Genomic DNA, 16,223 nt, shown 5'->3' with positions numbered 1-16,223 from the left:
TGACTTTAAAAGGAAACACAGAGAATTTGTTTTTTCAAAGTAAATGAGGCAGATTAGTGTCATGTTTGAGGTCCCATTCAGCACCCAGTCTGGTGTGCAATTAGTGTGAATTGGTCTTTTGAAAAAAATACCTGAAGTCCCTACAAAAGGAAAAGATGTATTTCTGGCTTTGCATGATATTAGGAAACAAAAGTTACAAGTCAAATTAAGGGCTAAATCTTCACATTAGGCAAGCACAGAAAGTTCTTGTAACTGCTTACAACAGCATAAAGCAAATATAAGTAAATCAAAAGATCCTTCCTGCTGCAAAATGAACATTGTGCGTTTACCTTTTAAATCAAACAAAACAGCTGTGGAATAACATCCTGTGAATCTCTCTTTCTTCTTCCACACCATTTCTCCCAGTGTTCTAAACATGAATTTGCATCGAGCGTTATTCATTACATCCATGTAAAGTTAGACTACTAAGCGGAGAACCTTTAATCCTTATACTGGCTCTGGTAAAACTGACTTTTTCTACCTTCTTCACCTCCAAACTGTGATACAAATGATCTCATTCAAATCATCTTGTCCTTGATGCTGACTGATAAGCCCATTTGAACACAAAAAGATCTATGGATTGTGCAGCTCCTTCAGAGCCTGTAATAACCTTGCTTTAAATCTCAGATGGGAAGACACCATCCTCTCACTCACAACAGAGATTTCAAAATCCCTTTCACCACAGCTGTGCAGAACTGCATATAAATAGAGGCAATGCTATCTGGAAAGCTCAGGAATTCTTTATAAAACAGCTTGAGTCAATGGGGTTTAGCAGCTGATAATTAAACCACTAAATTTGAAGACAAGTCCAGAAGATACTCTTCTAGAAAACTAGACAAAACTGCAGTTTGTCCCAAATGATCTACAAGAATTTTGCTTTATCTTAAGAATCTCATGCCCACTTTTCAAGACTGAAGTCAACTCAGTATAAAGTTAGCAAAAAATCATAGAATCATAGAATACCCCAAGTTGGAAGCGACCCATAAGGATCATCGAGTCCAACTCCTGGCACTGCACAGGTCTGCCCAGAAGTTTAGACCATGTGACTAAGTGCACAGTCCAAACGCTTCTTAAATTCAGACAGGCTTGGTGCAGTGACTACTTCCCTGGGGAGCCTGTTCCAGTGTGCAACCACCCTTTCAGTGAAGAACCTCTTCCTGATGTCTAGCCTAAACTTCCCCTACCTCAGCTTGACACCATTCCCACGGGTCCTGTCGCTGATGATAACGGAGAATAGGTCACATGCCTCTCCACTCCCCCTCGTGAGGAAGTTGTAGACCGCGATGAGGTCTCCCCTCAGCCTCCTCTTCTCCAGGGTGAACAGGCCCAGTGACCTCAGCCACTCCTCGTATGTCTTCCCCTCTAGGTCCTTCACCATCTTCGTCGCCCTCCTCTGGACACTCTCCAACAGTTTAATGTCCTTTTTGTACTGTGGTGCCCAGAACTGCACACAGTCCTCGAGGTGAGGCCGCACCAGCGCAGAGTAGAGCGGGACAATCCCTTCCCTCGACTGACTAGCAATGCCGTGCTTGATGCATCCCAGGATACAGATGGCCCTCCTGGCTGCCAGGGCACACTGCTGGCTCATATTCAACTTGCAGTCAACCACAACCCCCAGATCCCTCTCTGCGGGGCTGCTCTCCAGCGTCTCGTCGCCCAGTCTGTACATATAGCCAGGGTTGCCCCGTCCCAGGTGCAGGACCCGACACTTGCTTTTGTTAAACTTCATGCGGTTGGTGATCGCCCAGCTCTCCAATCTGTCCAGATCTCTCTGCAAGGCCTTTCCAGCCTCAACAGAGCCAACAACTCCTCCAAGTTTAGTGTCATCAGCAAATTTGCTCAAAACACCTTCTAGCCCTACATCCAAATCATTTATAAAAGGTAATGTCTTTTTGGACAAGGATTCATACAAACCTCACTGATGGAAGAAATTTACAGGCAACACAGATGATAGGCATTGACACTGATTCTTCCACAAGTCCTGCTCAAGCCCAGTCCCAAGACCCAGTCATCACATTTACTCATTCTCACTATGGTCCATGTCTCCCTCTCTCTATAGAGTAGGGAATAATCATTGCTCTCTCCTCAATATCCTAAGTAGAGCTCATGCTCTTGAAGAAAGCAAGCTGGGATTTGCCTGGAACATACATCCTGCATATTTGACAGCCATCACTGGGGTGCTGAACAGGCACCAGAGGAGATAGGAAACCTTGTGATGGGATTCAACTCCCTCTGTGACCAAGAAATTAGTCAGTCTCCCTGCATTTCAGGACCACTTCCATAAATGAGCAGAATACTCTCTCTCTCCATCTTTAAAATGGACACCAAGAGGTCCAATACAATGAAGACTGGGATGTACTCAGCTAACAGGACTAGGAAGCCTATTAAATCATTCAGGAAATAAGAAGAAATGAGATGACTGCTGCCTTTTCCCTGTATCAGCAGAACATCAATGGTAAAAGATGGTACAAACCAGCGAGTGGTAGCTGTGAAGGAGCTTTATAAGAGAATCCGTAACATGGATAAAACCTCTGTCCACCACACCCCATGACTATTGACCTCTAGTGACTGATCTAAACAGCTAAAGGCAGAAAAGCAAAGGAGGGTTAAGGTGGTACTTACTAATACTGCCATTTCAAATTGTATTTCATTAATGCATAGGAAAGGATTTTAGTGAGAGAAAAGTCTACTTAATCCAGTTTAGTATTTACAGCTGAAGTGGGTGGTAGTGACTCCATATTGCTTTATTTCTGTCAATATCAGTGATACAAGGCATTATGGGTAAATCCACCTTGGAAAAATTTCTAGCAACTATATGATACTGACAATTATTATTTTTAATTACCAGGCTTGGGAAGAACTTTCCCAGGGTGCAAATAATATGGCAACTGGAACGATTCATCATACTTTTCAAGACATTCAACAATATGTTTTGTAGTGTCCTGATGAAATGTAGCCATCTCTTAAAGTAAACAGCAGTCAACCAGCACATTTGCACATGGAAATGAGGCAGCTGACTATATCTCCACAATGGGAGGAATTGCTCTATTATTTGAAAGAAGCCATGAGGATTATTCATGTACATAAAGAGTGGGCAGCAGCTTCTCTTCCAAAAGTTCCCCCAGTAGATCAGCATTCATTTCACTCAGTGCATCTGTCCTGCCTTGGAAGTCTAGATCACGTCAGGCATGGATTTAAATCTGTCACTCACAAACACCAGGGGCCAGCAGCACTCTCACTAGTGACTTGTTCCTTCTTGACGTACTTTTGTGTTCTCTTGGCTTTAATACAGTTATCTCAGCAGGAAAGAGTATGAGTCTCTAAGGTAAGACATACAGAAAGGTTATTGTGGCTTAACAAGTGACTGACTGCATGTCAGATAAGCCTGCAACAATGCAATACAAAATATGTTGGTTCAACAAAAGAGATTTAAGTTCTCAGTATGTATGACTAGAACAACAGAGCTCTGATCTCAGTTCCAGCTCCAGAGTGCTTCCTGCATACCAACATCCAAAGAAAAATTAACTTACTGCCTCATCTAGTTAACCAAGCTAAAATGAACACAGAGCAGAATAGTTGTGAACCCTGATTACTTTTGTGTGTACTTTGCTAGAGATGAAGTGAGAAGTCTGAACTGTGCCTTTATATCATGTTGCCACCCTCATCCTGCTGACCTCCCTCATTTGTTGACTTCCTTAAGGTCAAGGTCACGCTTGTAATTACACTTCTCTAACATAAGGTCACGCTTATACATACCTGAAAAGAGGGAGAGAATAGACACTGCACTGTGGGAATGAGCTAGTTTGGACAACCAAAAACTGACCTCATCAGCAAACCACTGCAAAAGTGCTCAGAGCTGTGACTTCGACCAACAGAGGAAAAGAGCTCAGTGCAATTTCCATGAAACTTCTCTTTTGCAATTTTCCCTCCCTCTCCCCAGTTCTTCCTCTCTGCTCTTCCCCCTACCAAGACAAGTTAGTTCTCAAGAACCTTCCATAAGCAGTAGAACCAATTAGAAATGCCTGAATGTAGTCTCACAAGGTTTGCCAATCAAAGAGTGAAATTACTTTACACACAACTGGTAATTTGAAGGAGCTACAGATTGACAGACACTGAAATAAGAGGAAAGAAGAGAATGCCTGTCATGTTCTGAAAAGACAACCATGCATCTCCTTTTCATTACTTTTTATTACAGTGATCACAACTTCCTAATGAATATCAGTTTCTGTCACAAAACTGTAGCACATAATCTCATACAATTTGGCACGATTGACAACACAGCGGCCTCTTGGAGAAAAAAAGACTTTTCAGAGGAGTCAATTATGGGAAAAAAAAATAACAACCACCCAAGTAATCGAAATAGTGGATAATTTGACACTTCATTTTCTACATAAATATACTTTCTTGAGAAGTCATTTACTGGTTGCAAAAATTCTAAAAGCAAAATATAAAAGTAAACAACAATCTGCTATGGAATACAGTATGGATGGTAAGTGACAAAATACCATATTCAGAAAGGAAAACAACTGCCAAAGACAGGTGGAAATTAATACCTTTTCTTAAAATTGTTCCTAGCCAATTGCTACGCAACATCCTCAATTTGTTCTTAGTGGACAAGTATGCACAGCATATAAGGTATTTCACAAACAGCACAGAGAACCATGCAGTAGCTGAATGTGTATAAACAACGGACTGCCTAAAAGGTTGGCAAATAATCTTACAGTGAGTAGACTCCTACTTCACAGATATCCCCAAGACACCAGTGACTTGCAGCCTTGCTTATTTAAAAATAAACTATATGCACCTGACCTGGTCTCTACATGTCACACAGGGACAGTCTGCTCTTACTAGCATTGCTCAGTCCTCCTCAGCACAGATAAGAGGGAAGATGGATTCCTATAATTCAATTTGCAAAACTTCTCAGCCATTTTCTGCTCAGCTTTCCACAGTGCTCATCTCCCTGCTCAGAAAAGCAAAACATTTCTGTATTTTCAAAACTATTCTAACACCCAACAGCTCTCATTAGGCAGTAGAGAAGCTGGATGCTTAATGCTTCTAGAAACGAGGTAACTAAATAAGAGCTGACATACCATGGGTTCTTCAAATAGGAGACAACACATAATGGGCTTTTCAGAAAATCTGGTACTTAATGACTAGATAATGATAAATTTACATGTGTCCAATGCTCCAAAAACTCTTCCATTAGCCTGTCCAACACATTGTTCAATCTTGCATATATAAATAAGGGCAGAAAAAGGAGACAAACCAAATGTTTTGCAAAAATGGGGCCTTTTTCCCTTTATCTCTGCAATTATGAAGTCATAAGAACAACTCTCTGGTCTCATCAAACCTGAGCATCATTTGCATAAGACCAGATGAATGACCAAATGCTTCAACCTCTTCCAAATACCTCCTAGAAAACACCTCAGTTCCCATGTAGGAGGACACAAACCAGAGAGCATGTGCTAGTACAAAAACCATTAACTCCTGAAACAAATGCAGAGGCTGAAGGACTGCAGTGAATAACAGACTGCCTATGACCCCCACATGTTTTCTCATAGCTCTTTGAAACTACTTCTCTTCTGAACTCTGGGATTATCCATTTCTAGAACAAAGCATTCCCACAGGCTGTATTAGCTCTTAATAACAAAGAAATCACGAGAGACAGTAGACTCTGAAAGCCATTTTTCCTTAACAAACTGAGCAGATGGCCAGCCTCAGTTCCTCCTCCCTTCCCTATCATTCCCAAAGGAAGCCTTGGGCTAATGTTCAGCTGTGGCTTGAATCCCTAGATACAAAGCAACATCAATCCCATCTGTATGATGCACTGGCAGCTACAAGAACTACTTTATTAGAGGTTTTACTATTCTACTTCCATGAAGCGTAAGCCTCCTCCCACTTGCCAAAATATTCTACAGGACTGCGAGAATCCTAAGCAACCTTCTCATGTCCCTCCAAAGCACCTCAGCTGGTGGGAAAGGAGCCCTACCTCCCCCAGTCTTGATCAAGGAAAGTTGCTCCTGGGTTCTAAGGAAGATCTAGGCAGGAGACACGGCTGAGCTATATTTAATGTAATTTAAAATTTAGGATCTCTGCATCAGCTGTTATCCACCACCATCATTCCCCAATAAAAAAAAAATAAAAAAATTAAAAATAAAAAACTTTTCTCCCTCACAGGATACTACTACTCATTCAGAGATGATAAAAGGCCAAGCCTTGTATAGCAATACAAAGGGACCTGGCCTTCCCCCTAGTCAGTCTCCTGTGCCTTCAACACTGCAAGGGGGGAAAGAGAGGAAAGACAACAGCATCAGAAGGGTGCACTCAGAGCCCCCCTCAGCACCTACAGCCTGAAGCGTGTTAGCACCTACCACCACCCAAAAATGCCACTGCCGGACTGACCACACCTATTGCTGTTTCCTCACAGATAACAATATGCTTATCTCCCCTTCCTGCCAGGCCCACTGCTTTCACCGCAGCCTTTCAGGCCTCCTTCCCCATATGCAACCCCATGAAGTCCCAGATCTTTCTTAGTGCTCCTCAGCTGCTCTCATTTTTCCCCTTAAAGTTAACTTTTACCAGCTGTAGCCCCTGATGTGGCAAAACTGAATTTTGCCAGTGCTCTGGTGAAGCTTTAGACCAGCTTCCAAGCTCACTGCTACACTAGGAGACAAATGATAGGCTGCTGAAAGTCCAAGACTTTTACCATAATCAAAATCAGCTCTCAGCAAAGCTGGCCTTGTATTAAGCCATGCCTCAGCACTGGCATGTTCAAGCAAGTTTTAAGACTGTACTTGTAACAGCAAGTCACTTTCCAAATGACTGCTGACATTGGAGTCCTGACTCCAAATGGCCTTGACTCTGTGGATTTCAGTGAGACCTACACTATTCCTCCATCATAACCTTTTAAAAAGCTTCAGTGCCATCTTAAAGCATGCAACTTTGCCAGTCTTTGGGGATCCTCTGGCAGAGGACCATATTGCAGCACTGCCTAGTTACCAAGGGCTAAATTAAACACCCAGTGGCAGCTTTACCTCCGCAGTTTTTTGCCTTTGTTGATTTGGCTTCACGCAATTTAATTTTTCTATGTGAAAAGTTATAGCCATTTTTAAGATATATAATAACAGCACTTCAGTACCTAAAGGAACATATTTTATTTCAAACCCTTCAGAGCTATATATTATTTGTTAGAAGCATTAAGCCTTACAGCTCTGTTTGCGAAAGAGGTATTAATTTTTACAGGTTTTCTACAGAACTTGCTCATAAAGACTGCAGAACCTACCATAAACAGGCCAAGAATAATACTTTACTTCTTCATTAGGCTGTTTTTCATTGCTGAACAACTAGCTGACCTCAGGTGAGCCTCACAGAAAACCTAATGCATTACATTAAGGGCAAAAGGTGAGGCCACTTCTGCAGTTTATACAGCCCTCAGAACCAATGAGAAAAAAAGAAAAAAAAAAAAGCAACAGTATGCAATGCACATACATTTGCTATCCACACCCAAATGAATCTGGCCATCCCAACCTCCAGTTAACTACAGCATATCCACAAGCTCTCCCTTTTTGCATGCAAACTCACCACCACCTAGCCATGGTGAAACTCCAAATCTCACCTTCTCCTGACATTCTTCTGATGTTGCCTATCCCCAAAACCACAAAGCAGTGTCAAAAATACAGCTTTCTTGCCACAAACAGTACAAGAAGGAAAGACAGAAAAAATAAATACATATATCAGCACACTGGCCTTGATAGTAAAAAGCATCACAGGAATCGAGCCTTCTAGTTGAGTTAAATCTATGAAACACGTATTGATTCCTATAAGAGCAATGGTCTCTGGAATCACATTAATGCACAGATCTCATGATGAGGAAAGAAATAAAGAGAAAAGAGAAATTGTTCATGCCAGAGAATTAAACTCTCAGACTGACTTCCCCTTTGGTCTGATAATACCCTGCACTGAATGGCAGTTGTTTCACTGCAGACATCTGTGACTAACACAGCTAGCTTTCCTAAGGGTTAAAACTCATTTCTTATCTACCCGACCCGCCCCCCCCCCCTTTTTTTTTTTTGTAAATTGCTGGCATAAATTATTGCTCCAGTTTGCCAGCCAGTCACTGGTTCATTAGCTCTGCTAATCAAAGTATGCCTAAAGAAGATATTTCAAATTCTTAACTAGACAAAAGAGCAGCTAACAGACACAGATGCAAGGCTGAGAAACAATATAATATTTTCTAATAGACCCGGATGATATCTGGTCCTTCTTGGTACAGAAGGCTCACAGTCACAGAAGAAATGGCAGGTCCAACCTTGTTCTCGACAATGTTCTTTCTAGTAGTATTCTCACTACTGGTGAAAATCAGAAAAACAGTGCTTTTAAGCACTCTACTTGCAGCCCAGAGACTAAGCAGACTAACCAGATGAACCAAAATGGCAGAAGACTAGACAGTAGTCCCCTGACACATGGATATGCAAGCACTCCTGTGCAGAGAGATGGTAGCTCACCACTCCTGAAGTTTTCAGGAGAGCGTGGAAGCTTCCCCATTCTGATCCTTGCCAGGGTCAAATTCTTTACATCACAACAAAGAAGCAAAGCTTGCAGCATGACATAGGGGTCAGGCTTCTCCTGATACGTTTTGAAGAAGTGTTCCAAGATCTTGGGACATCTATGGACACACATTTACCCTTTACTCCCTTCAGACTATAGGAGGGATGTGCTACCGAATTAAAGATCTAAACACAGTGTGAAGGAGCAGAGATGTTTGGTTACTGGCTTGAACAGGTAAAATGGGGCATCTGTTGAGCCAGTCACAAAAAACATACTTCATGTGAGAACCACAAATGCAAGAACAATTGGAACTTACTATATGTAGGTTTTAGACCTATTTGTCAAATAGACTGAGCATACTCTTCCTCTGTGGAAGAAAAAGGAACTGGAAGATTCTTACTGCTGATGGAAAATTCTAGCTATTCACGAAGAGCTCCTACTCTGCAGATAACCCAAGTTTATCCCACTGACAGGTTTTTAAAGTTGGTGCAGAGCACTGTGAATTGCATCTTAAGACATAATGCAGCTTAAATTCACAAATGTATTCTTTGCATGTCATTATTATCATTTACAAATAATGCTAACTAAATAAAGCTGAGCTGCATGGCAAACATGTAGCTTGCCTGTTAATGCTACCATGTCAGGTCTTTCAGACCTGACATATGCTGTGGCTATGTGGTTTGACTAAAATCAGCTATTTGAAAGATCAATCGCTTAGAGAGACGTGCATTTTAATTCAGAGAGAATAAATAACCAGTATTGGACAAGGCAGATTGGCTCCTGACTTTAGAATGATACAGCAGGGTACACTTACTAGGAAAGAAACTACTTTAACTTTTAGTTAAAACTGTAAGATATTATAATGTTCTTGAAAGGTATCAGAATGACAGCACTATTAAGTCCTCACTTTAACAAAAAATCTCTCTTCAGGATACAGGTAGCATATTTTGTAAACCCCAGATTTTTCAAAATCTTAAAGGTGAAAAAAAAAAAGTTCCAATAATAAAAAATATATACTTAAAGTTACAATACTCTGATTGAAAACTGAAGCTGGCTGCAACATTTCCAAGTCAATTTATTTTTAGGATACAAGCTAGGTAAGAAGCATTCCAAAAACACACTTCTTTTCTTTTTCCAGTATCCTATCTCACAAATGTTTCTAGTCAATTTTCCCCAGTCTGTCCTCATCAAATAAGGTCACACCTGAAAACCACATGCACACTGATTTAATTCTGAGTAAGGTAGCTGATGGTAAAAATCAAGATTTTTAAAGGCAGAAAGTTAAAATATTAAAAATACTGTAAAGGATCTTTTCATTATCTTTGCAGAACCAACATAGAGAAACTTGCACACAACATCAAGGACTACCTCAGCCATCAATGTGACTCAAAATTTAAAAGGTTGGAAAAAATTAACCTTTTTCCTCAAGATACCCAAACCTTCATGCAACTTCCACTAAACTTAATAACACATCCCATTTTTCAGATTTGCTTTAACAGTTGAACACTTGTATATACTTCCTTACATAGTAAGTAGTTTTACTATAATAAGTGAGTCTGTTTATGGACTAAGTATTAAGTAAGGAATAAAACTTCAGATTGCTGGTTGTGAATTTGGCTGTTTCAATTTTGGGATGCACAACTCTAAGATACTTCCCACAGCCAAGTCCAGCCTCATCCTTCCCCCTCACCCTTAGGAGATTTTTATCCATTCTTAAAAACTTGACCATAGATTTCATGATGTCAAACAGTGGCAAAACAGGAAAGAGACAAGCTCACCAGTTCGATACAATTCCACATTATGGGAATTGGACACAGGAAAATTTTGCTGTTATTGGCCTGGAACAAATTGACGTCAATAATGGAAAGCTAGGACATACTGTCTGTCCCCAAATACGCAGCACTGAGTACCCCTTAGAAATCAATATTTTTTAACAAAACTAAAATGCAAGACTCATCATGTAAAATAAACAGGTCCTACCCAAGGTTCTTAACTTCTATAGACCTTGGATCTACTAGAGCTGCAGAATAGTAGTAAAATGACTTTTCTATTTGGTCATTCCTCTTCACTGGTCATTTGTCCTAGAACCTGCAAACCTACTGCATTTCTGAACAGGCATAATTATTCTTGAAATGCTGCTGCTAAGTATCCATTTAATATCAAGCTATGTAAATTTACAATAAGATAGTGATGAAAATTAAAATATACAGAGCCCATACTGGTATTCTGTAGCAATTTCCTACATTAGAGTCACAGGATCAGGTTCCTAGCATTTGGTAAAATTTAAGCATATTTATTTATACCATTAATTCATCAGTCTCAGAACAGATATGATCACACCTAATTTTTACTTATTTAAATAAGATCAACATAATGAATTTTGCAAGTTATAGAAGCTAACTTTCTTTAAGAAAGAAGCCATGTCAACCTGCACAACATAAGAGGAGTTGGAGGGAAGCTTACCTACAATAAATATTCTGTGTTATTCTTCAAAGGTAATACCAATATGAAAGTCTCAGATATTGGACCTGCCAGAGAGGATGCTGTGGAGTGAGATCCTTGCCACAGTCTGAAGAGATATGGGGAATCTGACCTCTGCTAAAGACAGAAAGACATCACCCCTGCCCCTACCTCACTGGAGGGAGGAGTTCCACAATCCTGAATGAGGACAGGGAACAATCCATCTCATTTCTTTGTACGTTATGGAAATTATGAATAAGAAAACACTTCCCGAAAAAACAGCAGAGAATCCTGATTTAAGAAAAAGGCAACACATATTTCAAAAAACAGGCTAGGCTGCTTTCTATTGTAACTCTTTACTTAATAACTTAAGAGATGAGTATTATAAGGTAAAATGGACAACAAAAAAGGCAAGACAGGTAACTGATGAAAAAAAAAACACAACACGTTCTCAATGACTCAGTTTTACAAGATAGAGAATATCTGTAAAAGGGAAAGGGGAACTTTTGGAGTAAGTACAATCTTAAAAGTACTATAAGACTGAAAAACAATGTATAACTAGATCTTGAGCCTGACAAGCAATTCTTACTGTCAGAGTGAGGGATGATCTAGATCAAATTCCTGAGACCAAATTCCCTCTTAGCCTGTTCATTTCTCAGGCTTCATAGTAGATCCTGGACCAGGTGGATCCAGAATCCATAAGACCCAATTGACATGAATAGATTTGGGGTCAACCTTCTTTGGCTAGGAGTGACTGCACAAGATGCAAAGAACTGCAAAATCAGATCCATGGTCTCTCTTCTTCCACCAGAGGATAAAGTTAAAAAACATCTCTCAGACACATGATCATCTCACACACAGACCTGTTCCAGCAGCCCTAATACAGCAAGGTATTAATCCAACAGATTCAAGCCCAGTCTCAAGCCAGGACTCACTCAGCCTCAGCACCATTTACAATCAAACACATGCTGACACACAGAAGTTCCAGCCCACTCTAACACCACCACCACTCCAAGACAGAAAACACGAGCACTTTCTCCATCTTACTGTGGGCTCAAGAACATGATCATGAAGTCTGAAAAGACCAGACACAGAAGCAGCCAACCACACTACGGCACAAGTCAGCAAATCTAGCAAGCTCAACTCTTCCTAATTCAGTGTGGACAAACTGCACCAGTGCTACAGCTAAGTCATACCTAGTGATGCAGAGAGAACACAAGCAGGTTTAAAGACCATGTGTTTAGAGCTCCCTTCAAATCTTTTCATTTCCTTGTAGCAAAGACAGAGATGTGGGTGGAAGACAACTACCAGTCTGGCTTTAAAGTGCTACTACTTAACAGAAGTCCAATGACTATCCTCAATCAGATTAATTTTTTTCAGTTCCCACCTAGTTACTGAGACTCTCATTCATATTCAGCTTACAAATATAATAAGGACTGAAAATCCCTGTGTGTTTTAAATGTGCACTGCATGTGAGCACTTAAAAAAAAAGGGGGGGGAATATATGGAAAGAGTGGAGCCAAATATTCAGCTGGTGCAGACTCTTACATGCCCTAGAACTACAGCAACTTATACCAAGCAAAGTCCTGCCCCTAAGATCTGATTCATTCCTCACAAATGGGCTGCCACACAAAACAAAGTTAGGTGGAAGTTATAAACTGTTGTTATTTCAGACACAGCATTTGTCTCCAAAACGTCAGGAACTACAGTACCTGCTGATTTCTTGAGCTCTTTCTCTTATCTTGATCTGCCACTAAAGTTTACACTGACTGGTTTTTGTGCATCTTTTCTTAATTAAAAGCACTAACCTGTTTTGCTTAAGTAATATTTTTTCAGACATAAAATATACTCTTCAGGCATGAAATTCTGTGAGCTGGGTGCTCAAAAATACTGATTAGGTGTTATGAAATTGCTTCTAAACTATGCATCTTTTTGACATAGGCATCTTCATAGCCTCATACTGTCCATGTGTGGGTAAGTATGTACTTCCAGAGAAAGAAGGAAGAATGGTAAAATACTTGGGAATAGCCATCAGACATTTAGGATTATTCTGAGTAACAACTGCAAAGTGGACTTGCATGGCTCATGTTTTATGAACTGCCAAACAGAAAACAAGAAGGAGGCTGAAGACAAGATATGAGCATCTAAAGATGGAGATCCTATTATTTTTATCAAAGACTGTAGAAGGTATTTCAACATAAGAACATTTGCATCTCTGCAGCAAAATTTCAATGCTATTTTTAAGCCTAGACAGCACAGTCACTTTTAAGACATAGTACAAAAGGCAATGGGACATACAACATTGTCCTTGGATTGTCAAACAGGCACTCTGGTCTGGTTAAAAAACTGACAAACAGATGGAGAAGATGGCGTCATCTGAACTTCCATCATCTGGTCTTCTGCAGTACTTGAACCAGTAATATCATATTCTCTCCTTAAGTGAAGTGTTGAGGAGACTACTAAATACTTGTGCTATACATGAGACATCAACATTGTCGTGCCCATGCAAATGTTATCTCTGCATTTGTTTGGGATGGGCAACTCAACGTACATTGAAGCTTGGATCCAGACTTAAAAGTTCAATTCTAGACAAGTGATGGAGCAGCAGCATCAACATAGCAACCACAAGTCATGAAGTCTGCAGCTCTGTTCAAAAAGGTTCCTTTTTAACTAACCATCTTAATGTATCCTGCAATACATTCCTGTTCAAGAGTTTATGTGTGAATGAGACATTCCATAAATCATTCCAACCTAAATATTGATATACATTCTGGAATACAATTCTTTGCTGCTTCTCTTACCTCCATCCTGAAACTTGCTCAACCTTTCGAAGTATGACGACATAGGAACTTGAACAATATCTAGAATTGCCAGCAGTGTCCGAGTCAGTCTAAGAAGTTCACTAAAACTATAAAAGCCAAAGTATATGAGGTTTCGAGCCAGATGTACCACCTGTGACAAAAACAAATTAAAAATTAAGGAAACATTGTCAACTTTTGTGGTATTCAGCTGTGCAATACAGTTGCATTTTCTACAGCAGCTTGCACAGAGATCCATATCTGGAGTGCATTCACATTAGTACAAATCTTTCCAATGATTTAAATGGGCTTTGGATCAAGGCCACTGACATAAATGTTTTTCAGAGTTCAGTCAAGTTGAAGGAGGAAGAGTGAAAACAACATGAGGCTTAGGACAGACTGAAAAGGTCTAATTGCATCTGGAAAGGTATATAAAATGAAGAAGAAAAATACCAGGAAACTATTTAAAGAGACAGCAGCTACAGAGAAGATGGAAGTCAGAAGAACAGTAGATTTCTGTGGAAAGTTGAAATGGAGGTGATTTCAGATGACCAGAGGCAGAAGCAACAAAGCTTGGGAGGTAGATTGGAGGAAGAATTGTAAAAGCTGTAAGCATCTCCCCTTTATTCAGTTTTATTTGAACCCACGTGAATTAGGCCTGTCTGAAGTTTCTGTAAGGAATTTCAAACAGTATTTGAAACACAGGATTAGATTATTCCGAGTATTTCCTTCAGTGCCCTATCCTACACACAGAACAGTACCTTCTTACACTGAAGAATCTCTGCATTAGCAATCACTGTGTACAGAAAGAGCGTACCACCATTTATCCCCACATACATCCCTTCCTCTGCCACTGAAATGCAACAATCTCGGAAGAAACAATACAGCTGTTTGACGGAAGACTAATACTATTTTCTGCAGCAAGTCATCAACAAGAACACTTGAAATAGAAACTGGTGCCTCATTGGGACCATTATTCTGCAAGTACCTTTATTTTGAAAGAGACAGCATTCACCTAGCTGAAATGAGAAATACCGTAAGTTAGGAAGCAGACAGCTGAAAAGTACCTCAAATGTAAGTTTATTTTTCTCTTTGTCTCCAAAAGGAAAGGGCTGATTTACAACTTCTTTCAGGTACTCTTCTACAAATTCCATAGTTAGTGCAAATTTCCTCTTCATTTCATTTCTTGAAGAATCTGTGAAAGAATCATACCTACAATGCAAGGCACAGAATGAAAGAAAATTAAACACCCCTAATATAAAAATCAGCTGCCACTAAAGAATAACCGAACCAATCATGGTGCTTTAAAATCTGTCAGTTCTCTGTAAATCACTGTCAGTACTCTGTAAGGAGAAGGGGTAGAGGTCAGTTAATTCTACATAGGTATGCAAAGATGGCAGACAGAGGAGGCACAAACCTTCCCTCCAACAGTACCACAAAGTATTGCAATGAGCGGGAATAATAGAGACAGAAAAATACGATGGTCTGACAGACAGCACTCATAAACGTGCTCATCAGACAGAGAACAGAATAGAACAGAACAGTTGGAAGGGACCTTCAACAATCATCGAGACCAATTGCCTGACCACTTCAGGGATGACCAAAAGTTAAAGCATATTATTGAGGGCAGTATCGAAATGCTTCTTGAACGCTGACAGGCATGGGACATCAACCACCCCTCTAGGAAACCTGTTCCAATGTTTGACCAGCCTCTCAGTAAAGAATTTTTTCCTAATGTCCAGTGTGAAGCTCCCCTACTGCAGCTTTGTGCCATTCCCATGTGTCCTGTCATCAGCTACCAAGAAGAAGAGACTAGCATCTCCCACTTCACCCACATCCCCTGCACAGAAAGTTGAAGAGAGCAATGAGGTCACCTTTTCTTTTCTCCATTATTATCTCCACCATAAAGACAGCAGATCAAGAAAGCAGCTTGGGACAATCAATTTCTACCACTAATTAGGACTGTGTTGTCTTATGGGTCAAAATAGTCCATCATCCCACTAACAGAAGCAATACTGTCTGCTGGATTGCTACACTTCTTCCTCTTTGTCTCTTCTGCCAGATACCTCCATTTCTGGGTCTAGCCCAATGGCATTGCTCCATCAAATTACTTAAGCCAGAAAGGGTTTCCACTGAAGTCCATGAGCCCTTCTTCCATACTTAAATTTAACACATGCATAAGTACTTTGCTGGATGGAGGCCAAAGACTCTGTGAACTGTTTCTGAGACAATAGCTACACCTAACTGTTAATTCTGGCTTTCCCACTGCGGATTCAAGTTGAGCTTGAAGTACAAAACTGAGTTCCAGCCTAGTAAATGTGTAATGTTAGACAATTTGATTACTTCAAGTTCAGTTATTCTGAGAAAAGGCCATTCAAT

The 16,223-nt window shown here is 40.3% G+C and overlaps 1 protein-coding gene across 12 annotated transcripts in view; it reads right to left on the bottom strand.

Moving 5' to 3' along the window:
* Positions 1-16,223, bottom strand: part of ITPR2 (inositol 1,4,5-trisphosphate receptor type 2) — a 266,325-nt gene that overhangs the window by 161,327 nt on the left and 88,775 nt on the right. For all 12 annotated transcript variants that reach the window (XR_014578295.1, XM_083820748.1, XM_083820746.1 and 9 more), the window contains 2 exons: positions 14,912-15,056; positions 13,848-13,998 (listed from right to left, as the gene is read on the bottom strand). Coding sequence is in view for 11 of the 12 variants with exons in the window: in XM_083820748.1 (XP_083676874.1) it covers positions 13,848-13,998; positions 14,912-15,056 (296 nt within the window). In the remaining variant the exon portion in view is untranslated. The remainder of the gene's footprint in view (positions 1-13,847; positions 13,999-14,911; positions 15,057-16,223) is intronic.

The sequence above is a fragment of the Anser anser genome (assembly GCF_964211835.1).
Source record: "Anser anser genome assembly, chromosome: 1".
Lineage (NCBI taxonomy): Eukaryota > Metazoa > Chordata > Aves > Anseriformes > Anatidae > Anser > Anser anser.
This window is presented reverse-complemented; position numbering and strand designations above follow the sequence as displayed.